The sequence below is a fragment of the Lepidochelys kempii genome, chromosome 7 (genome assembly GCF_965140285.1).
Source record: "Lepidochelys kempii isolate rLepKem1 chromosome 7, rLepKem1.hap1, whole genome shotgun sequence".
NCBI classification, from domain to species: domain Eukaryota; kingdom Metazoa; phylum Chordata; order Testudines; family Cheloniidae; genus Lepidochelys; species Lepidochelys kempii.
This window is the reverse complement of record NC_136386.1, coordinates 119,299,873-119,325,763: the sequence shown is the minus strand read 5'-3', so window position 1 is coordinate 119,325,763 and position 25,891 is coordinate 119,299,873. Positions and strand designations below refer to the sequence as shown.

Genomic DNA, 25,891 nt, shown 5'->3' with positions numbered 1-25,891 from the left:
GGGGGGAGGGGGAGAAGAATTAGCAGCCTTCAAAGACGATTCAGTCCTTGGCCTCTCGTTTAACATGCTGATTGTGCAGAAAAGAGAAACTGAAGCGGTTGCTGTGGGGGATAGCAGCGTGACACTGCTCTTTGCTACGTGTAACTGGATGAGTTGTTCCAGGAGTTCTGGCCTGTCAAAGGGTGAAGTTTTACTAACAGTTGTTTTTACTTCCCTTTCTCCTGGATCCTTGATCTGGAAGGTGCTACATACTGCTATCTCACTCTGTATTCTGGATCCCTGACCTTCTGTGCATTGCTGTTCTCGATCCCTGAAGTTCTGTGTCTTGTCAGCTCACTCCCTTTTCTAGATTCTGGATCGCAGAAGCTCTTTGCTGGGTTGACACCTCACTCCCTGTTCTGGATGTGGGAAGCTCTGTGTGGTGTTGCCTGCAGCTGGAATTACTCCGTGTTCCTGGGCTTTGCTCATGTCAGCCATGGAAATCATCTGGCTTTACCTTTTCTTGTTCTTTGCTGGCTTTGCCTTGCCACCATCATCAGGGAATTTGTGAGGTTCTTTTCTCTCTCAAACAACCCTCCTGGAAACTGGGGCAGGGCCTCCATAAACATCTGCTGAAATTTGTTCACTTTTTCCGCTATAGACATTGTCATGCAGTAATGATCCTGCTGTGAATATCCAGCATCCAGTTGTCTCCAGATGCTGAAGCAGGTAAAGGATGTGGTACTTTCTGTCAATGAAGACCTGAAGAATGAGATGGGATGAACATACCGATCTCCCATGCTGCAATCTGCTATACTAACTGGGAGTCATTCTGGAGAAACATTCATGCACACCTGTAGACCCACAAGTTTTGTGTGTGGTATGAAACGCCTTGCGCCAGTTAGTGCCACTGAGGGATGGGCGTATCAGTTATGGTAAAGTAGGAGCAGAGTCCAATCTAAAGCTTTGCCCACAACTCAAAATGGCCCAAAGCTTTTATAATGGCAACTTAAAAACTCAAGTACATTCATTTTATTATTGATGGGTCTGGGGTTTTTTTTTTTTTTTTTTAGTTTCCATACAATCTCTAGTTTCAGACAGAAGTAAAATCAACAAAATATCAGTGAGAGAGGCTAGTTTTGTGGTCTCGCTCAATGGTATTTATGTGGCTCCTTTTACCACAGTGCCTCAATTGTTAATGTATTTATTGTCACAACACCCCTGTGAGGTGGAGCACTGCTATTATCCAGTTTATTGATGAGGAACCAAGCCACAAGAGAGGCTAAATGACTTGCTTAAGATCACATGGAGAACTTGCAGTAGAGCATGGACTTGAACCCGAATCACCTGAGACTAGTGCCTTAAACACTGAACCATTCTTCCTTTCTTCGGTAAACTCCCCTTGATCGGGACCAAGAAATACTGGAAACCCTGGGCGCTTTCCAGTCCAAATTTCAATGCCAAAAGGCTCAGATAAGCTTTGGAGAAGTGTCCAGATGTTTGGATTGTCATCTGAACAGAATGACTGAAATATTTAAGGTTCTCCCTTTACTAGTTTTGTTGATCCTATGTGAGTGCGTGGATGTGTGGGTACATATGTGCTAGACGCCATCCTTTTCTGTCGGACAGCGATGGTGCTGATGGTGAATTCTCCCTGGATGGGAGTCAGTGGAATGCATGCACAGCAATCAGAGGTGTGACTGCAGCCCCTGTGGGTGTACAGGAGCTAGCTTTGATCTGTAACAATAGCCGTGAAGCTGCAGCAGCCCAGACTGTACAAGCCTTCCTGGGACACGGGGTACGTACTTGAGCCGCTAGCTCTACCTCGAGTATGTCTACGTGTGCTGCAGTCCCACCTCTGATCGCAATGTAGCTGTGCCCTGAAATCCGACAAAGAGAGATTTTTCTTTTTTTTGCTTTGGGAATGGGAGCAGCAGCCCCAATCTTTGTGGAAGGCTATATGGCCGCCTGATTCTGGCAGAATACAACTTCTGTGCTGTACCGCAGGGGGATAACAATGTGTCTGCTGAAGGAGCCTCTCAAATGCACTTACATTGATCCGACGTGTGGAATCAGGAGAGCCTGACCTTCACGGGGATGGCGAGGTGTTAAATATGGGTTTTCATGCGATTGGACACAGCAGTATCACCCTTAAGTTTGTGACTGCTTCAGAACAAACAACTACCCTTGCTAAACTGGGCGGCAGTGATTTTTGACCTTTTCCATATTCTGACCCACCCTGTGTTGCACCAGAAAAAAATGTTCAGGACCCCAACTCCTGTCCAGCTATTAAGCAAGGGAGAATGGTTTCATCTGCAAACTCTTGGGCCTGTTCATGACACTCACAGCCTCGGGGGTGGCAGTGAGGGGTCCAGATTGAGAGCTCATAGTGCAAGGAAAGGCTGCATGGAACACAGCCAGCTACATTGAAGGTTCCTGGGCCAATCTGCTGGTGTAAGGCAAGACTGCGAAGGGTCACCTGGAGGAATGCTCTGTTTATCCATCCATCTCCACATAGGGTTTTCTATAGCACACATCATTGTAGCATTGTAAGTCTGATATCGCTGCAGGATTCAGGCAGAGCGAGGGGCTTGGTGAGGCTACATCTCTTATTCCAACAAAAATGGATCCATTTGTAGAAAGACAAAGACATTACAATCAAGTCAAGAGAAACACAGCAGATTTCTGGCTGGGTGTTATACTCAGTCCTAGTTAGAGTTAAGAGATATTGAGGTTTGCAGGCATTTGTATGAACATTTCTCTCCAGCCTGAATCCACATGAGTCCTGAATCCATTCTTCCTGTCTCTGCTTCCTGACCAGGTGTTGCTTTGAATTTTCAGGTTCAAACAAACTCCAAATCTTTTCTTTCTTTCTTTCTTTCTTTCTTTCTTTCTTTCTTTCTTTCTTTCTTTCTTTCTTTCTTTCTTTCTTTCTTTCTTTCTTTCTTTCTTTCTTTCTTTCTTTCACAGACACATCAATGCATCACCTTAAACCAATCCCTTTTCCCTGGAAAGTAGAGCTGGGTTTGATCCCTGCAATTCAAATATGGAACAAACTCCCCTAAAGTTCTGGTGAGGGTATCGGGGATCTTCTAAGGCTTCAGGCTTTAACAGAGATTGGTCCAGAGCTGTCGAGCTCAGAGCTGGATTCAAATCAAAACATCCTCCCCCCAAGTTAGGGATATTCAAATCATAGCTTTTTAAGGCCAGAAGAGACCATTTGATCATCAAGCCTGACCTCCTGTATAACACAGGACATAGAATTTCATCCACTTGTTCCATCTGTGCCAATCTCTGCTCAGAAAGTTTGTAAAACCCTTTTCAGCAAAGAGACTCTGACTCTCAAGTGTGTAACAAACCCAGGAAGTAGATGGCACTCCAACATGATCTAGCCTGTACAAACCTTCTCTCTCCTTTGAAAGTCCCTTCCTAAAGCAAGCTGGCTGCTCTGCAATAAGGGGAGACAACTTTGGCTATAACAAAGACTCTTGACATTGTCCTTAATCAACTGAAAAACAATTCAAAGTGGAGAGAGAAATTGGTCCACTTGTTTTCATCACAGTTACTAGTTTTTTTAATCATTCCATGTAAACAAAGACCATAAGTAGGACACTTGTAGATTTGCTTATTCTCAACTTTCATCTCTGCCAGCTGCTGTCACAAGAATCTCTTGACTTGAATTCTTTGGAAGTAGGATTTTTTTATGGGCTTTGTTTGTTCTTAAGCAGGGAAGCCAATCAAAGAAGCTCTACCTAAACAGTAATTTGCAGTGGCAACGAGGCTAGAGAAGATATTAGCGGAGCTGGGAGCTTTCATCTTGCTCCTCATCAGGTCAGGAGGCATGTTAAAATTTCAGATCTAGAATCAACAAGGCAGGATAGCGTGAACAAATATTTCCATGAGTGGGACTGGAAGGAACATGCCTGGACAATATGCTAGTTTGTGAGACAAGTCAATAATCAGTTGCTACTGCCTGGAAGAAGGTTGGTCTATGGTATCTGGGCCTCAGTGTCCCTTCTGACCTGCTGATGAATGTACACATACATGTGTTTTGGGTAACATTCCCTCTCTTAAGAGTCTAGTTTATTAAAACGCTGTGAGAGAGAAATAGCTCTCTTGGTCCTCTCAGGTGTGAGCAGGTCTCTCCCTAAGCAGCAGAGTTTCAATTCCTTCCCTCTTCCCTTCTCTGCTTAGTCCTTTTGTCCCTGGGTCACAGGAGCTTCTGTCTTGGAGGGGAGCACTGTTGGTATTGGAAATGCAGAAAAGAGAGAAAAGGATTCTTTGGAAGCTGGCAATGATGGTAAACTAGCAGTGGATTCAGTGGCTGGGGAATTGCAGGGAAAACCAGTCTCTGGGAAGCAATCCTGCACCGGCAGGGGATGGGATAGATATTATGTTATAACCACATGGTAGAAATCAAAGATGGAAAAAGAAACCCAGTTGGTTCATTACATCCATCTACCTGCTAGAGCACAGTTATTTCCTGCAGTATATTCTGCTATGTTTTACCCAGTCCTAAATTTCTTGACGAATGGAGACTTTAATAGAGCTTTTCTATGTCTAGTTTTTATGGAAAAAAAATCCACTCTGCCTTTGCAGTGGACAGAGCAGGGAACTTCCATTTATCAATGCATAGAATAGAGTTCTAAGACACTGCAAAATGCTTCTATTGTGGTATCCAACAGGTGCATCTGCCTTTCGCGGCAGCTCCTCTCTGTCATCTATTGAACCCTTTTCACTGCGATTTGAATTTATCATGCAATGCTCCTTTCCCTCCAGATACCATGTTGCCTCCTGCAGTTACATTACACAGATGTCTGTACTCTGTATTCTCACACTTACAAAGTGTTTGTGATTTTTTTGATGCTCATAACATTTGGGTTTTCAGATGCTTTCCAGGGATGGACTTTATAGTGTGTTAGCAGACAGCCTCGGTCCCTCCACTTTCCTAATTTCATCCTTTTAGCTATTAACCCAGAAACAGGGCGAAACTTTTGCAAGTTTCCAAGGAAAGGAAAGGGAAAGCTCCAAGGAAATGTTGACCTATTTTCTTCATCAGAATTTGAAACTTTGGTTAAAAAACAAAACAAAAAAATCACACCAAACCCCTAAATTTTGATTTTTTTTGCTCCCACCAGTTCTGGCTACAAATGAATTAGTTTGTTTTTGTGTTATTCTGAGATTTTCTCCACTATATCGATACAGCCCCCCCTAGGTTGATGCAGATATTATGGGGGAGCTTTACAGTGGAAAACAAGTATTTTTACTTGCCTAGATTACCTTGAATTTCAGTGTTTGTGTGTTGAAATGAGACATAGGCTATCAAGAGGTGGAATGCCACACTGGTGACATCCACTGAATTATTATGTAGGCTTGGGCAATCATATAATTACCGCCTGTAAACGGGGATAGTAATACTCTTCCTTATAGGGGACTAGTAGTTCTTGGATAGAACATGGAATAGAAGTGAAAAGTACTGCTAAATGCTGAGCTTTGGCCTATGTTGTCCTTTGCTTGGTGACACTCTCTTCATCTCATGCTATTTGGTTGAAAAGAAACCATAGATGTGCATTTCCAGGCATTAATCTCAAAGGATTCTCCCTTGGTACACCCTATCTAAGATGGCTGCATACCTATGGCTCTTGTTTTCCAATGCTCTGTCTCATATCCTAATTTGTAGGAAAATTAAGTATAGTGGTATTAATTTAGACGTAATATATGTGCTAAAGGTGTTAACATAACCCAGTCACTGTCCAGCATTAAACAGTGTTAAGCAAGGTCTGGGATCTGGTATATGGAGTCCTCAGCCTGCTTAGTACCATGGCAAACACACTATAAAATTCATGCCAAAGGTTAGAAATGTATTGATTGAAACACACTACAGGAAAAGAATCAAAATGAGGCAAGAGCATTGAAACTGAAACTGATTGTGCAAAACAAGCGTAATCAAAACCTATCAAAGTCACTTTTTGGATACAGTGGATATTGGTTAACATCTCTTATTCAGTGAAACAGTCCTTCTTGGTGGGGAAGAAAGGGTTAATTCTGGTGTTCAATTCTGAATCGGGAATAACTGTCACTTTCCTGCTTTAGACAAAATAGACAGGCACAGAAGAGAGGATAGTAAAGATGGGGGAAATATGGCTTTTGTTGATGTTCTCAGGACACAGGGTGGCTGGTCAGTCACAGATGGATGCTTTGCACTGACTAACCAGCCCCGCTAACTGGTGCTCTGGAACCTGGCTCACCTCGCTGGTCCAGAGACATCATCTGGTTGGTCTGGTCAGGTCCCTCTCCTTCCCTGATTCTGAGGCTAGCCAGAGCTGGATGGGTCATCTCATCTCACCATGTGCAGTACAGGTGATTTCAGGATTAGGTGAAGAGCTGAGAGAGAGAGAAGGAGAATAGGAGGGGCAGAAAGGAGCAAACAAGGGAGGGGAAGACTGAGCAAGATTTCACCTGTATCATGTTGGGGTCCTTGCTAGTGCAGCGATGATGGTCAAGTGTCTCTGTAACATCAACAGACCCTGGTTGCCAGCAGATGGGTTTGAACCTGGGACCTCTGGAGCTAAATGCATGAGCCTCTACTGCAGGAGCAAAAAGCCATATTTAGCTAAGGCTGTAGAACAAACTCCTTAATATCTCTCTCTCCCTCTCAGTGGTCTCAGTGCCACTCGAGGGGACAGAACACCACACCCAGGCAGTGTGTGGGTTACCTCTCCGCTGGAGCATCAAGCTCTGGTGTCACGGCAACAATCCTTCTGTTGCCCTCACAGTGCTGGCAAACTTTTTTTTTTCTTTTCAAAGTCTCTTTTTTAAGGGGCCCACAAAGGCAATGGGTGGAATAATCCATCCTCCTGTTATTTTGTCCTTCAATTAGCCCTAATTTCTGAGATACCAATTTCGGTTCACTTGGTTTCTGATCCTTTACTCCTCTTATTGACCGGTCATAATCTTAACAAGAGGCGTACCAGCAAATCCTTTCCGTTCAAATTAATTCAAGCTTTCTGTCTCGCCTCATATCTTCTCTATATGTTTTATATAACAAACCCTGTAACAATCCATGAACCTTTACCCACTTTGTTACCAGTTAGGCGAACCAACTAAAGTAGGCCTTCTAGGCCTCAGTTATTAAAACATGGTGCAAATTTGTTTTACACCATCTCAAGATCATGATACCAATGGCATCCCATTATGGCATAATTACTTTGACAGAGGTGGACAGAGTCAGAAAAGTGGCAGCCCCTAATGCTACCAGGAGCGAAGCTAGAGAACTCAAACCTGCATCTTAATGGGACATGCTGCACAGTCACTTGCAGGAGGAACACCACAGCAGTATAAGGTTCAAAAATAGTATCAGCAAAACATTGTTCCAGTCTTTTCATTGTCAGCAAAGACGTCCCTCCTCTTCTATTTTTATCCCCAGCCTCCAGTACTCTCTCCCTTGCTCTGATGTTAATTGTAAAGCCGACTCCTTCTAGAAAGAACCTAGTGGACTGATATGAGCTCAGCTTTCTGCAATCAGCTGATTGTATTTACATCTAGTGGGAAGCCTAATTATGTGTATAATACATAAATTATTACTTGAAGTACACATAGTCCTGCTGTTCTTGCATGCTTTATCTGATATCAGGAGTTGCCAGATCTGATTGTGCTCCAGAGTTGGCAGCTGTCCAGAACACTTTTGAATGGATTCTCTCCAGATGTTTGCACTGGCCACTTCATCACCTGGTTTCCTAGTATGAAAGAACATCCGATTTTATTTGGAAACATATTCCTCCCATGTGCTTAGGCTTTCTGATCCTGATTCTACCCTTGTGTTTGGGCAAGAATGCCTACATATACCATAGCTATCTTTATTCCCACATCCTGTGTATTTAGTAGGATGCTGAAAACGCCACTCCTATTAACTCTATCTATGGCATTTCCAATGCATCTTGTACTGTGATAACCAAGGTAAAGTACATCTAAGCCATGGCTTCTTTGCTTTTCTTTCCTCCATCTTCAGTTACATCTGCAGCCTCCATTTTGCTATTCTGCTCTCCTCCTCTTCCCAGCACACAAAGAACATATGTGTCTATAGGGGAAGGAGGCACATACGCAGGTACATATGGTTTTTTTCTCATTGTTCACTCTTCCATCGTCTCTCCAGGAGAAGAATTTCCAAAGTGTCTGAGCATCCCACTTCCGCTCTGAAGCTGGTGAGCCCATTATGAACAAAATCAGCTTCTCGTAATTTTGCATGATTTAATGGGGAAAACAAAAACAAAACAAAAAGGAAACGACTTGTGCCCTGAAACTCAGCTTTGTTAAATTGTGCTGGTGACACTTTTCAGGTGGAATTTGGCTGGAGGAAAACAGCAATCCCTCCTTCCTTTGAAACGGCTGACATGGTTATTTACAGAGCACCGCCAGTGTGCAAGGTGTGCTACAAAACACAGAGGATAACGCCCCCTTGTCGTGGGGTTCACTCACCGCAAGTGGAGCCTCCTCCTGGCCGCTCTGGGAATTATCTCCTGCACCCTCCTCTTGTGGCCTCTTCACCTGTCCTGCCTCGCCCTGTGGCCCTACTTGCTCCAGGAGTTTCAGCTTCCTTTTTTTGTGACTTGGCCTTCTGACCAGGTCACTATGGTCCTCCCCTTCTGTGGTATAGTCTTTCAGGGCAAACTGTCCCAGGCAGTCTGCTCTCTGCTATCTGGTCTGTGCCACTTCCCCAGTGGCTGTTGGGGAACCAGGGTCCACCTTCTACTCGGGCTCCAGCTCAGGGACCCTCTACACATCAGCCAAGGTCTGCCCTATCCTATCCCTTGCGGCTTTTCTCCCAAGTCTTTCCTACCTTCCTGGCTCTCCCCCTTCTCTGGGTATACCAGCCAAAACTCCCTACTCCCAGGGAGTAGAATACCCGTCTGACTGTTGGTGTACCAAATATACTTAATTGAGTAGAATTGGTACCAGATGAGTAAATCGACACCTGCTGAGGAGGTGGCCCGCTGAGGGGCCATATTGGCCGACACCGAACATTTTGCTCGGAATGCTGGCTGCTCAGTGCTGAGTTGGTTTGTTTTTAAAATCTGAGCCTTAGATCACATGACTGGGAATCAGGACTCCTGCCTTCTGTTTCAGGGTCTCACCCTGAGTCAGTGTGGGACCTTGGTCAAGTCATTTAACCGCTCTGAGCCCCTGTGTCAGATGAGTCAAAACCAGTGTGTAAAACTGGGAGAATGGTACTGCCCTACCTCACAAAGGTCCCAGTTCGGAGAACCGTGTAGACCCGTGCTCAGGTCTATCCCTATTCAACAAAGCACTTAAGGTTCAGCATGGGTTGGATGGATGGATGGGGGCTCAATGGCAGGTAGGTGCCTCAGTAGCTTTGAGCATCTGGGCCACAATGCTTTGAGGTTTAATCATTGTCTTTAAAATGACCCAAGCTCTTTGGATGAAAGGGGTGATGCAAGTGTCAACTATTATTAGTTGTTAAAGGGACGTGGGCAAATGTGTATATACAGACGTTTGCACCAAACAGACCTGATTTTCTTTCATTACCCTGCATAAAACCTCAGGGCAAATTAATCTCTATTGTAATCTATTGTCATTGCCACTTAATTTCTCATCCCTTCTAAAGTGCACCTCTGATCTCCCAAAACAAGGTGAACAGAAGACACAAGCCTGCGTGATTTTTTTTTATGCTTGCAAAAACCCTTTATTTTACTGTGTTTTATTCAGTAATTCAACATTAACCTTTATATTTGCATCAATAAATAATGGCACACAAGCTGTGAGGAAGCGAAGTGGATCAAAGAGACCTTTTGGTGGCTTGCTGTGTCTCTTCCACTATTAGACAGTCCCTCGTCTCAATGATTTACTCTTGGTTAACATTCATGGTGGACCCTAAACATAAAGAGAGAAGTAAATAATCCAAAGAGCCCCAAATGAATAGTATCCTTCTGATCTCTTATCTGAATCAGCCTCAAGGCTACAAATTCAATGTAATCCTTCTACCACCAGTCAATCTGAGATCTAATTCAAAGGACGAGAAAATACTCAGCAGCTGGTCTGTGGCTCTTGGGTTAATAGACAGAAAGAAGCTCTTTGACGGAGTCACTGTAGGGCAGATGAATAGTGCCAATGAGAGGTGCTTATTGCCACTGAGCTGTCCGTAGCCAGGCTGGGATGGGACCGTGCAAGAAAAGAAGTGCTTGTGGACAAAAAGGAAAATAGAGACTCCAAGGGAATCAATGTGTTTGCCAAACCTCCAGAGGTGCCAACTTCCTGAGTTCCAGGGGGGTGCTCGACCCATACTCCACCCCAGGCCCTGCCCCCACTCAACCCCTTCTCTCAACCTGCTCCGCCCGCCTCTTCCCACTCCGATGGCCTCCCCACTTTTAGGGACCTTTTGCTGCTCCTGCATATTACTTATCGTCACAATCATATATAACAATACATAGTAACAATTCTTAGGGTGAGCAGATGTCCCAATTTTATAGGGACAGTCCTGATTTTGGGGGCTTTTTCTTATATAGGTGCCTATTACCCCCCACCCCATCCCGATTTTTCGCACTTGCTATCTTGTCACCCTAACAATTCTGTCCTACCCATCACCGGGATGTAATTCCTTCCGCTATGAAGCTGGACCTGCCTCCAGTCCACAAATCCAATTACTCAAAAACAGAGCTCAGACACACAACCTTAACTCCAACCATATAATTTTTCCATTAAGGATCTACAATTTCGAGATTACCAACATATAGTCTCTCCATCTCTATAATATTTCCCTCTTCCGCCTGTCATACAAACAATTCCCTAACACTTCTTATCCGTGCACACGTTCTCTGTAATCAAAGTTCAACATAGTTGTGTTCTATTCAAACAGAATTTATTATTTTCTCCCTGTTCAAAAGAGTCTGCTGTTTCTTACTTGTCTACTTTACACTAAAGCTAATAGATAGTTCTTAAAATCAGATGTATCTCCTACAAACCTGAGTAATTTAAGGCTGGAGTAAAGCTTGCCTGTGTTCTGTAAGTTTTAAGTAATTGGATGGTGGGTGGTTGTAGACTTGTATAGAAAGAGAATAGATTGTGATGGTGGGTAGGATGTTTATAAAACTAACCTACATCTGACATTTAGTCTAGAGCTAGATAGAAACTTTGGACTTATTACAACTCAGCCATTTGTTAGCTGTGATAAACCAAAGAAACATTAGACTGCAAGTTTAAATTTTAAAAGGAGCCATTGTTAGCTGCCTCTAAGACGTAAACTACTGACTAGATTGACTTCTAGCTTTTCTAAAGATGTAGGCCTTGCCCTAAGAGTTGTAAATTTGGGGCTATTACACGTTGTATTTCATACATAAGGAAAGGACTGAATTCCTACCTATATACAACTCACAATGTGACTTCAGCTTTCATTGCTACCTATGCCTCCAGAGTTGAGCTATCTAATCTATTTTTAATCTAATTTAATTTTAGGAATTTATATGTAATCAGTCACCGTAGTATTTCAGGCTGTATATAAAACAAAAAAGTATATTGCTCCATGCAAAAATAAATGGGCTTTTCACGCTCCTAACCTGTCCCTGAGGAGTAGGCAAAATCCAGCTGGAAATCTTTAAAGAATAGGCATTTTGGGGTGAGATTTCAGATGCTTTCTGTAGGCTGAAAAAAACATGGGAACCACCTGCTTTTTGGTATTGCAATATGAGTGAGTGTGTTGACAGCTGAAATCAGGAAGCACAGAGATGTGTGAAGAGGGTGTTGCGGGGACTAAAGGGAGGAAGAAAGTTAACACTGGTTGTGAACCTCAAAGGTAAAATTTGAGAAGAGGGCATAGTGTCTTAATTTGTCTCTAGCCGTGCAGTTAATAGAAATATAGGACTGGAAGGGATCTTGATAGATCATCTAGTCTAGTCCCCTGCACTGAGGCAGGACTAAGTATTAGCTAGACCATCCCTGACTAACCTGTTTTTAGAAACCTCCAACAACTGCAACCTCCCTAGGTAATTTGTTCTAGGGCTTAACTACCCTAATAGTTAGGACATTTTTCCTAATGTTTAACCTAAATTGCCTTTGCTGCAATTTAAGCCCATTGCTTCTTGTCCTGTCCTCAGCGGTTAAGGAGAACAATTTATCACACTCCTTTTTATAACAATCTTTTGTGCACTTGAAGACTGTTATCATGTCTCCCATCAGTCTTCTCTTCTCCAAACTAAACACACACAGGTTTTTTCAATCTTTCCTCATAGATCATGTTTTCTAAACTGTCAGTCATTTTTTGTTGCTCTCCAATTTGTCCACTTTCCTGAAGTGTGGTGCCAAGAATTGGACACAGTACTGCAGTTGAGGCCTTGTCAGTGCTGCGTAGAGCGGAAGAATTATTACTTGTGTCTTGCTAACAATGCTCCTGCTAATACATCCCAGAATGATGTTCTCTTTTGTTTGCAACTGTATTACATTGTTGACTCATATTTAGTTTTTGATCCACTGTAAACCCCAGATCCCTTTCTGCAGTACTCCTTAGTTAACGATGTAGCCCTGCATTATCAATCTAGCTATCCTGTGACCTTGGGGAGCTCGGAGACGATTTTAATCCCTGTTGGGGCAACAATCACTCTCCTTTTCCTGCTATTTATACTCTTGTTCCTTTCATTTTGTCTTTCAGATGTATAGCTCTATGGATTTTGGAAGACGCTGGCAGCTAATGCATGAGCGGATCACTCCAAACAGGTTTTACTGGTGAGTGGTCCATCAAGCTCCTCTTGTGTTGTGCAGACAATATCGCATGTTTGTGTTCATCACACACTGAAGAAGGCTCTGAGGGGCCCAGGATCGAGAATTATTGCTGTTCTGCCAAACCCAGGTATCAAAATTCATAAGTTTGGTCCTAAAAATCCTGAGATTGACTTAGGTGTTTCTTTTTTAAAAGTTTGGAGTTTTTAATGCATCTTCTGGTGTCATAGCCTTAGCATGGGGGAAGGATCACATTTTCAAGCCTTTAAAGCCACAACTTCGAGAGTTAGAGAATTATTTAAAAAAAAAAGAGTGCTGAGAGTCTCACATAATCACCTGACTCCAGGAGCTGGTGCTTCAACGAAAAAAACCACCAATTCTAGTGAAACTTGTGAATAACGCTGTTATTGAGTCTTTCCATTCTGTTGTGTGCTGGGTGACTGGGGGGAAGGGGTTTTAAACAGAATCAATGTGCTAATTAAAGAGCATGCTAGGTTTTTATTGTGTGTTAGAATGTATTTTTATCATCATATAACTGGGGAATAAGGATACATCTACACCGCAAATTAAAACCCATGTCACCTAGTCTCAGAGCCTGGGTTGATTGACTCTGGCTCATGGGGTTCAGGTTGCGGGGCTAAAAATATCAGTGTAGACATGCGGGAGCCTGGGCTCTGGGAGACTCCCCCATCTCCAGGTTTCAGAGCTGGGGCTCCAGCCCAAGAGGAAATGTCTACACAGCTATTTTTAGCCCCACAGCTCGAGGCCCAGGAGCCCGAGTCAGCTGACCTTGGCTCTGAGACTCAGTGCCATGGGTTTTTTCTTTGCAGTGTAGACAAACCCTAAGTGGCTGAGGGGTTTGGTGGTGAGGGGTAAAAAAATTTAAAAGCACTTAGGTGACCTAAATAAAGGAGGACTTGTGGCACCTTAGAGACTAACACATTTATTTGAGCATAAGCTTTTGTGAGCATCCGGATGAAGTGAGCTGTAGCTCACGAACGCTTATGCTCAAATAAATGTGTTAGTCTTTAAGGTGCCACTAGTCCTCCTTTTCTTTTTGTGGATACAGACTAACACGGCTGCTACTCTGAAACCTGTCATTAGGTGACCTAGGAGCTTAAGTCCCAGTTTCAAAAGAGAATTATGTACATCAAAGCCTGAGTCTCACTGAAAATCAATGGGACCGAGCTGCCGAAGTACCATTTCAGAGGTACTGTATTTAGGTTTCCAAAGATGCAGATAGGTGTCTATTGGGAATTTCAAAAGCACTTATGCAGGTTAGGTGCTGAATTCCCAGTGGAACTAGCTGGATCAGTTTTTAATGGTATTTGGGTGCCTAAAGATGCAGATAGGCATTTGGGAGCTTTTGAAAAATCCACTAAGCACATATTGGCATCTTTAGGTGCCTAAATGCTATCTGGCCCTATGTCACTTTTGAAAGTGAGATTTAGGCTTCTAAATCACATAGACTCTCTTGAAAAATATCCCTTTTTCTCAAGGTTACCTGCCTTGGGATGATGGTGGACGGGGTGCCATCTTACTCCCTGAGTCTAGTATTTCCATCAAGGGAGGATTAAGCTGTTGAGAGGCTTTTTGAAGCTGATCTGGGAACAAGACTGGCCCCAGGACCAAAGGAAGAAACCCTTTCAATTTAATGTAATGATCTCTAGTTGAAAACAGCTCCTTGTCTCCATTTATTTGGCAACCTGGGGGTTCTCCTGCCTTCACCCTGCCCCAATTAACCTTCACGTAAGCCTATATCTTAACTGCTTCAGTTTCAAAATTCCACTTCATCTCCTCCACTCCTGCTCTGTTCTGTTGATGTTTATGTAACCTACCGGCCAGTGTATGTGTTACGCTCCTGAGGATGTGACTCTGACAGCCCCCAAGTGCAGAGGCTAGCTTTTAATCTTAAAATGAAGAGGTTCAGGCTTTTATCTCTGGAGTCACTGGTTCAATTCCCAGTGTTGGCCAAGATAGTGGATATCTCTCGGTTATAGCCAGTAACTGAAATGTTTCAATAACTAGAGGTGGTTGAGAACCGTTATTTTGCTGTGGAGAATATTTCAAAAAATGAAAACAAAAACATTTATTTTTGTTAAAAGTTTCCACAGAAAGGGTCTACTTTTTTGTTGAAAAACCAAAAAATTGAAAATTATTCAGCCCCAAAAAGTCTTGGTTTTTTTCAAACAGAAGTCAACATTTTCTGTAGGAAGCAGACACCTTCCAGAAAGATTTTCATTTTGGTGAAAACCCCATTTTTTTTAAAATAAAAAAACAGTTCAGCGGGATAATTTTTGATCAGCCCTATCAATAACATTTTTGGTTAGATTTTGCTTTTCAAATTTTTTAAAACCATTCCAGTTGAAACCCTGCCAATTGGAAATAACTTTGAAATTAAAAACAAAACAAAACATGTTTTTATCTTAATTTTTAATCATCTTTAATAAATACTGTCTGTGATAGGGTGTACTGTCCTTTTACATCATGGCCTTGTTCAGCCTACCCGAAGGGGATCTTGGGACTTGTAGTCCAGAAGGACCATGGGAGTTGGAGGCTGACAAGAAAGGTCGGGACGGGGAGTGTGTACAGACAGTTTAGAGGGAATAGGGTTTGCTTTTTGGCTTGGTTCTGGATAGGAGCGAGTTGTGGGTGTCTCTCATCAAAGAGGAAGCCATCACCTTCATAAAAGTGTAGCTGCACTATGAGTTTTATTAGAGAGGACCAGGTAAAGTCCACCACCCTAATTAGTGGCAGCATTATAGATAAAGGTGACAACCTTATCGGAGCAATAAAAAGCACCTAACCCCAAAACGTGAGCAGGTGCATTATATGGGATTCCCATTTCAGATGTCTCCTCCTTTTTCAGAAATACAGAGGGTCACTGGTTACTGGAAAGAGTGTCGAGAAAGCTTTTTTCCACTCACAGGCAGCAGAATCCCAGTGACGATAAACTTTCCAAGAGAACAAATTAAGTTGTTTGCACAGTGGGCAAGATTTGAACCACCTTATCGTAATGCCAGGGTCAGGGATATTGAAACCCTGCAATATAATAACTCCTCTTGGCTGTTTGAGTTCTTTTTTATTATGCTGCAAGCTGTGATTGTTGTTCTGAGCTTGTAAGCTGTGTGTGGGGAAGAAGAAAAAACGAAAGGAGCTTTGGGAGCTTGTGCGGTTTTTTTATTACTACATGCAGTGGGTAGAACATGAATATAAAGGACCTTTTAAGTTTCAGAGGAACATAAGCCGCGGCTCTTTGGGTTCCACTGTCGGGTAAAAAGCCAAGTCACCAGATTGTGTTACTTGAAGCTTCCAGGAGACGTGAAATAACAGCAACAAAGAGATGCCTAAGTTAGTCCTTAGCAGTAGTTGCAAATTTGGGTTCCTCAGAATCTTTTATTAACAGGGCTTGGATAAGCCTCTTACATCAGATGGTGAAATCTTCAGCAGCTTTGTCAAGACACTTTCAACTGTCCAGAGCCACCGCACATTTGCAAAACTATAACCTGCTGTTGTATAGAATAAATCACCCTAACCCAGAGAGGTTTCATCTTTCTCCCATCTACTGTGTGATATCTTCCCAAATAATTACACCTGTGCCATGCCCAGGAGTTTCCATATTGATAGATTTTAAGGCCAGAAGGGACTATTTTGATGATCTGAATTGGCTTCCTGTGTAACACAAGCTCTAGAATTTCACAAGCCCATAGGTTTGGGGCTGAGTTCAGGTCTGGGCTATTGCGTTATAAAGGACTAGATTTTGATACCCTAACTCATGTAGTAGCAATTTATCATACGTGTTGTCTCATTGAATTGATTAGCACAACTTGGGAAGGAAGGTGGTCCTCAGCATGAGGAAAGGTATCCACATGTGACCTCCATATGTCCTTATGGCTTGAAAGTCTTTAATGTCTCAGGACCCCAATGGGGCTAAAAATGGGAGCTGGTAGCAATGGGTAGCAGAGTTTCCCATATTCCATTGTGGCCCTATCCCTGGAACAGCCCAAGATAATCACCTTTAAATCTGTGTCATTTTTAGGTAAAGAGAGACTATTTGAGTTCAGTTTTATAAGTTTTCATGGCTACTTCTGAGCCTTGTTCTGTTGAATTCATGGTAACTAAGGCACCTGCCTTTCCAGATGGAGGGATACAAAAAAACATTCCCACATTATGTTTTGTACACTGTAAAATATTGGGGAAATAGTTTCTTCAGTAAAACATGTGGTTTATACAGTACTAAGTAATCCCATCCCTAGTCAGCTGAGCACTTGAAGTCAATGGGACTTAAACCTGTGCTTAAAAGTAAGTGCCTGCTTAAGTGCTGTGCTGAATTGGGGTCTTGGTACCAAAAAGGTGGCGAAGCCAGATTGTCCGATGGTTGTCCACTAGCCTAGGACTTGGGAGGCCTGGCTTCAAGTCTGTGCGTGACCACAGCCTTCCCGTGTGACCTCTGGCAAGTCACTTAGCCTCTCTGGGCCTCCTGTTTCCATCTGCACAATGGGGCCAATAGCTCTGCCCTGACTCAGAGGGGTTTTGTGAGATAAAAATACATTCAAGGTGGTGTGGTGCTCAAACACTACAATAACGGGGCCATACTGGGACATCAGCGAGACTAAAAACAAATCAGTCAGTAAAGGGTTAAGAGACATTTCAGTGGATTATAAATTCCTTCATCCTGTTGGCATTTAAGTCCCTAAAAGAGGGAATTCCTTATGGTATCCTGCATTTACTGGCTGGTCAGCTGAACAGTTGTACGTATTGTTTTCCCATCCAGCCATCCCTGGAGGGCCTGCTTATATTTTCAGAGCACACACAGAGCAGTAAACACTCTTTGTGGAAGGCACAGTCTATGTCTGAAGTAGCAAACTTTCTCGGCACTGCCCCAGCGTTCGCTTCACCTGTGGGCCCATTCGTTTCTGCCACTCTCCACCTCGGGGAACAGCAAGGAATAGGAGGCTGTTGCAGGGATTCCTTCCCCCCTTCACCTGTCATATTTAGTCATTTGCCACCCTCCCTCTGTTCTGCGGTCTTAAGAGATGCCATCAAATAATTTGGGTGAAACTGTCAAATTGGAGCCAGGAACTACCGGAAGAGGCTCCGGGGGGATGGTGGGGGGGACTGGATTTAGCATGTGCAGCATTTCCGATGGATACAGGGAGATTTGAAGCACTGAGAAGGTGGAACACGCCCAGTCTGTAAAGGACACTGAAGTGTACACTCATGACAAAGGAACTGAATGGAAAAGGCCAGCAGGGAAGAGGGGGGAGGGATGGGGAGAGGAGGAAAATAGGACACGCTTCTCTTTTCGAAGAGCAACATTTCAGATCTCGCTTATCTTAGATTTCGCTTTGTTTTTAACAAGCAGTAGGGGAAACGGTATTGAATTTATAACAAATGGTGCTAAAGGCACCAGCTGTTTTGCTCATTCTCCCTCCGTCGGATTTTACTTTCTCTTCTTTCTGTGGCATTGAAATAAATCTCGAGCCACCTTGGAACTTTGTGGTTGTCACTCACTCACCCCACCCCACAGTCATTTTTAACTCCGCAGCAGGGGTGAAACTGGCCCCTGCCGCTTGAGCTAAAGGAGAATCTCTGGGCAGTGTAGGGTCTGTGACACACAGATGAGCAGCTCTGAGCCCATCCAGCAGAGGGAAGCAGTGCACAAATACACAGGCCAGCTCATTGTGGTGTTAACATGGCCTCTGGGGTGAGAAGAAGGGAACTGTGGTTGGCCAGAGGCTGTGCAGAGGTTCTCGAGATTGGGAGTTCACGGTTGTTTGAGACAAACGCCCAAGAGTGTGGATGCTTGTCAGATGGTCTCATGAGAACTGGCTTTATTGTGAGATTTTCAGTCCTTGTTTTGCTTGTGCTGAGGCAGGAATAGTGGCAAGGGCCCTTTTTGCTGTATTTTTGAGCTTGTAGCCCGAGTCCATCAGGAAAATACTGACTGAGTAGTGTGAATGAGGAAGATAACTGGGGAGCGGGGGAGCATTACCTGAATGCTTCTAAAATTTATGATCTTGGTTTGGATCTAGAAATAAGCAAATGTTGGTGGATCACTTCTCAGTTCTCTCTGTAGTGTCCAATGGGGCTTGGAAATGTCCCAGCTCCAAGGAGGACAGCCCTGGGAATGTGTCAGTTTTATTGTCCAAGGAGGGCCTATTGAACATACCAAAGGTGAGCTTTTCTTGGCATGCCTGATACGTTAGCCGGCAATAAAATGATCATTTCAAAATTGTGTGTCTCTTACAAACCCACTAATCGCTAACTACCAGATGGTGTCGTTATATAGTGCTGGGAAAACATCACTTGAGTTTTTACAGCCAATTCTAGCGTTAAGAAAACATAGTTTTATAAATGTCAATTGACTACTAAATAATCCTGCATTAGAAATTTCTGGGTTAAAATAACTTTGTCCTCATGCTACATGATAAATGGAATAATTCCATCACTGCATTTATGCATAGTATGGTTGTGTTTCCATCACAGGACGGGTGCTATCATAAACCTGAAGTGCTGGGTTCAACCCACTAGAGCCCTAATGTGAAATTTTTAGCCTAAGTTGTCCTTAGTTTCTGCAAAGGTAGCTCTGGGTTTGGGGAGATATTTTTAACTCTACCTGCATTTATTGCAGTGTTTCCTTAACAGCACCTGGCATGTACTGAGAGGGATGGTCTAGGTATACTTAATCCTGCTTCAGCCTGGGGAGGAGGGTTGGACTAGATGACCTCTTGGGGTCCCTTCCAGTCCTACATTTCTCTGTTCCTATGATTACTTCTAAGGACACAGGAATGAATTAAACCTCACAGCAGAAAGCTTTCTAATTATTCTTCCCATTTTAAAGGTGGGAAAACTGAGTCACTGAGAGTTGGGGCCTGATTTTCAGAGCTTATTTGACTTAGTGTCTCAGAGAATCTGGCCCAAACAGACTTGTCGAAAGTTGCCTTGTATGTCAGTGGCGGAGGCGGGAATCAAACCAACGTATTCAGACTCCTAATTCTCTTGCTCCGCCATAGTCAGCACAGGGCAAACATTGCCTCCCAGTCTCTGGTTTATATGATATACAGTATAGACAGCATAACCAATACTCTTGCATTATTTTGATCAGATGTTTATGATGGTGCCTGGCATATTTGGGGTAACCTTGGAGGAAGATTTATTTTATATTTTCCTTTTGGCCATACACATTTTTTCACAGACTTGACATTTTCCTCCTCCTGCTTCCCCCCGCCCCCGCTCCCCCCAACTTGTAAGGGTTGTTCTTGGTAAAGCGTGATAGGATTACAAACATTGATATTACTGAGTCCGATGTGAGCATGCTGGGAAATGGTGGACATCTGCGTTTGTTGATGGGAGGCGTGCCCTCATTAATAATCTGCTATATAGCCAAACACTGGAAGAGAGACACCCTTTCCAGGAAAGCTTGGGATGTGGCAGAAGCCCTGGGGCAGATCCTCTAGACGGTGTAAATCAGCATAGCTCCATCAATGCAGCTATGCCAGTTTACTCAAGCTGAGGGGCTGCCCCCTGTTTACGTAGGGTCTAGACTGTCAGGGCATGTGACTGCTGTAATGATGAATCAGCAGTTGAGGGAGAGCAGCAGGAGATAACCCAGGAGAACTCCATGCTTCTCTGAAAAGGAAACAACTTCACTTTTTGTGCCTGAGAAACCATCCAGGGGCTGCTATGGAGAGACCGCTTGGACATGAATGTCAAGTTGTCAGTTTCAGTTAAGATTATGTCTTTGCTACATTTCCCATTTTGCAAATGTGGTCCAGGGTTTTGTAACCAATTTGGCCCAGGGCAGAATCTTGACAGAAATAGTTTCATCTGGGAAGCCTGGAAAAAAACAGACAAAAACAAACAAAAAAACCTTCCTCCCTCCCGCCAAAACAAACCAAAAACCAGCTACCAATCCACAACAACTCAACAACATTGGTTGGATAATACACCAAAGTTGTTTGCAGTTTATGTAGGGGCCAAAATCAAAGATGTTTGCTGGTTTCTGGTGCATTTTTATCCCCTCAGATGAATAGCAGCTTCAATTTATAAAAGGAACATAAGAACCTAAGAATAAAAGGAATTTGGTATGTGAGTTAGTCACTAACAGTTCAAGCTCTGAGTAGCAGCTGATGCACTGAAAAAGTACTCAAAGGTTTTCGTTGCATGAATATGTAGTTTTATGATATTCTTCTTAAATGCATTATGCGAGGTCTCTGGGATAAATATTGTGTGTTTTAAATCCCATTTAGAACTTTTTTTCACAAGGTCTCATGTACTCTACACCGTTGGAAGCGTTATAGGTTTTTTGTTTTAAAGCTGTTTTACCAAAGAAAGCAGAATGGCCACAAGAAACAAGTGTGATTGCTAGGGGAAATACATTTAAATAAGTCTCCATGGTACAAATCATATGTAATTCCTAAAAGGAACATAGGGATGGCAATATGGTATCAGCTCTGTGGTCCATTTCCTCCAATATCCTGTCTCCAAAAATGGCTAGTACCAGCTACTTCAGAGGAAGATGCAATAAAACCTGAAGTGGGAGATTTTGGACTAACTTCCCCATAAGGAAATTTTCTTCCTAAATCCTCACTTATTTCTTGAAGCATGAGCGTTTATATCCTTTCTATTAAATCCATACTAACGTAACTCTGGATCTTCTCATCCATATAGACATCCAATCCTTGGTTTATAATTTGGCTAAACTCTTGGTTGAGGTATATCGTGGCATTGAGTTTCACAGGTTGATAGTCTGTGGTGTGGTGGGTGGGGGTGGGAAATATTTTCTTTTATTGGTTTTAAATTTGCTGCCTTCCGTTGAATGACCCAGGTTCTGCCCTGGCTAAGAATTGCGGCCCCAGAAATGCATTACCTTCTCATATCTGTTACAGGCCTTCATGCTCCTGGGGCCAGGTTCTGCTCTATTCGCCCCTGTGGTAACCTAGAGTAACTCTGCTCACCCATAGAAGATCCTCTCTGTGTGGACACCCATGTGTCTGAAAACAGAGGGCCTGATGAGCCCGTCCTGTGGGAAGACCCTGGGGAGGAAATCTCTAAGGGGTTCTCCTTGGGAGAGATTGGGCAGTGCAGGCCCAATAGCCGCATGGGCCAGGGATTCTCCTGTCTGCAGCTGCTGCACGAGGAGGGGCAGCTCACTGCCCTAGAGGGAGCCCTTCTGCCCTGAGCCATGCGGGAGCAGTGGGAGGCTGATCTATGCCCCTTCCCCCGCCAATCCTTTTCCCTGGGTAGCTCTGTAGACCACAGAGTGCTGGGTCAGCGGTAAATATTGGCATGGAGGCAGCTTCTACATGAGAGACAACGATTTGGCTGTGGAGGGTCCCCTCCACGTCGGATCACACTAGCATCATCAGGGCCCAAAATTTAGAGCCTGGAGCCTGAAAATTGCACCTGCTGGGCTGAGGCCCTTTCCCCCCATTCCCTGCAGTGTTTGCCTCTCTCCGACGCACACAAACTCAAGCACAAATTAATTTCCAGTGTGTCAGTTACTGTCCCAGGATGATCTTTGGTGATATTTTGTAGTAGGAGGCACGGAGAGCTGACCCTCCTTAATTAATACATTGATTAATGCCTCTGCCTCAGGCAGATCATAGAATCATAGAATCATAGAATATCAGGGTTGGAAGGGACCCCAGAAGGTCATCTAGTCCAACCCCCTGCTCAAAGCAGGACCAATTCCCAGTTAAATCATCCCAGCCAGGGCTTTGTCAAGCCTGACCTTAAAAACCTCTAAGGAAGGAGATTCTACCACCTCCCTAGGTAATGCATTCCAGTGTTTCACCACCCTCTTAGTGAAAAAGTTTTTCCTAATATCCAATCTAAACCTCCCCCACTGCAACTTGAGACCATTACTCCTCGTTCTGTCATCTGCTACCATTGAGAACAGTCTAGAGCCATCCTCTTTGGAACCCCCTTTCAGGTAGTTGAAAGCAGCTATCAAATCCCCCCTCATTCTTCTCTTCTGCAGGCTAAACAATCCCAGCTCCCTCAGCCTCTCCTCATAACTCATGTGTTCCAGTCCCCTAATCATTTTTGTTGCCCTTCGCTGGACTCTCTCCAATTTATCCACATCCTTCTTGAAGTGTGGGGCCCAAAACTGGACACAGTACTCCAGATGAGGCCTCACCAATGTCGAGTAGAGGGGAACGATCACGTCCCTCGATCTGCTCGCTCTGCCCCTACTTATACATCCCAAAATGCCATTGGCCTTCTTGGCAACAAGGGTACACTGCTGACTCATATCCAGCTTCTCGTACACTGTCACCCCTAGGTCCTTTTCCGCAGAACTGCTGCCTAGCCATTCGGTCCCTAGTCTGTAGCTGTGCATTGGGTTCTTCCGTCCTAAGTGCAGGACCCTGCACTTATCCTTATTGAACCTCATCAGATTTCTTTTGGCCCAATCCTCCAATTTGTCTATGGGGATCATCAGATGGGGATCATCAGAGCTTGACGGAGCAAAGCAAAGGCCGTTCTGCTGGAGTGTCTATAGCAGCACAGTCCACACCTTCCATTGGGTGGCAAGATCTAGGCGTATTCCTTGTTTTGCCTGATTTCGCTTTATTTTACTTTGTGCTGCACTCTGTTAATTGCTCTGTTTCTGAGTCCAAGTGGTCCAAGCATGTCCCACTACTCTTGTTTGATGGATGACCTCGTTGAGGTCTGCACGGGCAAAGGGGGACGCATGTCAGCTGCTACCTGGGAGTGTGCATTCTGAGCAGGAGACGTGATGCAGTTTAGAAACACACAGGCCAGCTGGCCCCATGGAGACCGGGCCCAGAGCAGTGGCTTTGGTGTGTTTCTCATACGTGTCATTGTGTGGTAGGTTTATGGCCAAGATTTTCAAAAATGGAGTCTAAAGAGAGTCTCCAAAATGCCCATTTAGGCTCCTAAATAAGGGCTTGTCTGCATGTTGCCTTTGCACTAGAAGGGAGTAGATTTTAGTGCACAGTAGTGTGTTGTGCACTAGCTGGCCCATGTAGACCTTGCTGGCACACATTAAAAGTTCTCTAGTGCATATTAATGTGGTCCCATTTCAAACAGTTCTCCATTAACACGCACCGGGGAACTTTTAATGTATGCCAGCAAGGTCCACATGAGCCAGTCAGTGTGCAACATGCTGGCGAGCACTAGAATTTAACCTCTCTAGTGCAGAGTAATGCAGTGTTGACAAGCCCCAAGTGGGCCGATTTTCACAAGCGGTGAACACCCTGTAGCTTCCAGTTGACTTCCAGGGGAGTTCCTGGATTCTCAGTTCTTTTCATTTGTTTTAGGAGTGGAATTTTCATAAGTGCGCAGTGTTGCTCCAACTGGTAAAACTCCCTTCAACTTCAATCGGAGCAGAGCTAGGCCGCTACCGAGAACTTTTGAACATCCAACATAAAATAAGGATTTAGAGTTCTAACTGTAGGCTCCTATTTTTTGGAAATCTTGGCTTACTTTTTACTGGAACTGGGCAAACATTACCCCCACCAACCCCATCCCAGAACATGTGCTTAGTTTTGTAAACAAATTCCCTTTTCAGTGTTCTCCTGGCAATTCTTTTCCTTGCAGAAGTTCTGGCCCGATAGCTTTGTTACACTCATTTTGCACTGGTGGTAATGGAGAATCAGCCCTTAATAATCAGAACATATAAATACCCTAGAGGTGATTTTAGGTTGAAATCAGAGCCTCAGTCATAACCACAAGCCATGGCTCTTCTTGCGATGTTTCCAGTTTGACTATAACTAGGAAGTGGCCAGAATATCACAAGAGACATTTCCCGTACGAGATTTCTAGACCAAGAAGGTTCAGATAGATTTTGATTAGCTTTTCTGAACTCACTGAAGTTTGCCCATCACTAAGTTAGACAACAGTTCTTCTATTTAACAGACCGAGTTGGACCCATGCTGTGTAGTAAGCAGTTTCTTATCAGGGCCAAACAGACAAAATGTCCCTAAACTCATTTAGATGCAATCCATTTGTGTCATTCAGTAACGGCCGTGAAAGATAAGGAGATCCTTCTTTATGAATTCTGCCTGTTGGAAATTAACAAACTCTCTAAAATGACGATTCATCAGAAGCGATATGTGGCAGAATTCATTCTCACCAAGAGAAGAAATTGAAACTCCCGTCCTTTCATTCCCTTGCTATTCCCCAGAGCCTCCTCTATAGAATGAGCTTAGTTTAATCCTTCCACTGTTAAGTGTAGCCTGCATGAAACTACATGAGAATTTAAGACGAGGAAGGAGTATCCTATTAGCTACACTGCAGGTTCCTTTAAGTAATTTAGGTTAGATGAGTTTCCTTCAATTATTCCCCTTAGCAGGTTGTTATTTAGAACAAGGTGGGGAAGCCAGTGGCTTTTGCTATTGTGCCTGCATGATTGTACAGCAGTAATTGGATTAGCAGATGGTGGATCATCAGAGCTATTTAATTATACCATAGAAGCTGTAGTATGGGTAGGAGATAATGAGCCATGGGTTTATAGGCACTAGGCAGACATGTGCCCTGTATGGCTTGGGTTATGTTCAGAGGTGAAGCTGAATGCATGTAACTGAGTTTAAGGAAATCTGTAACATGGAACCAAAGACCTGCTTCTGACAAGGTTCATGGCCTAGGCTTGTAGGCAGTTTAGATAAGCTGTAATCATGGCATTGAGCTCCCCAACTCATAGCACATAGGCCATGGGCCTGCTGGTTGGGAGGATGGCTTAGTGGATAGGGTACTGGCCTAGGATTCCAGCAGACTTGGGTTCAACTCTTAGCTTAACTGCAGACTCCTTGTATGACCTTGGGCAAGGAAAAACTCCCCTAGACTTTAATGGACCTTTCATCTATGCTGTGCTTCCATTCCCCATTTGTGTGTGACTGGGATAATACTTCGCATGGGTGTTGTGTTGATAAAATTGGTTAATGCTTGTGAGATCCTACATTAAGGAGGGGCATGTAAGCTCCTAGATAGACTGGACAGTCTACACTGTAATTAAAAACCCACATCTGGCCATGCTAGCTGGGTTTGGGCCAAGGGGCTGTTTAACTGCAGTGTAGACATTTGTGCTCAGGCTAGAGTCTGGATTCGAGGGTCCCAGAGCTCAGGCTGCAGCCTGAGCCCAAAATCTACTCCACAATTAAACAACCCTGAGTCAGCTGGCACGGGCCAGTGGCGGGTGTCTAATTGCAGTGTAGATATACAC

The 25,891-nt window shown here is 43.8% G+C and overlaps 1 protein-coding gene across 1 annotated transcript in view; it reads left to right on the top strand.

The window, feature by feature from the left end:
- The window catches only part of SORCS3 (sortilin related VPS10 domain containing receptor 3), a 481,074-nt gene that overhangs the window by 305,350 nt on the left and 149,833 nt on the right, over positions 1-25,891 (top strand). The window contains exon 5 of the mRNA XM_073354429.2: positions 12,635-12,708. Within this exon, the coding sequence (XP_073210530.2) occupies positions 12,635-12,708 (74 nt within the window). The remainder of the gene's footprint in view (positions 1-12,634; positions 12,709-25,891) is intronic.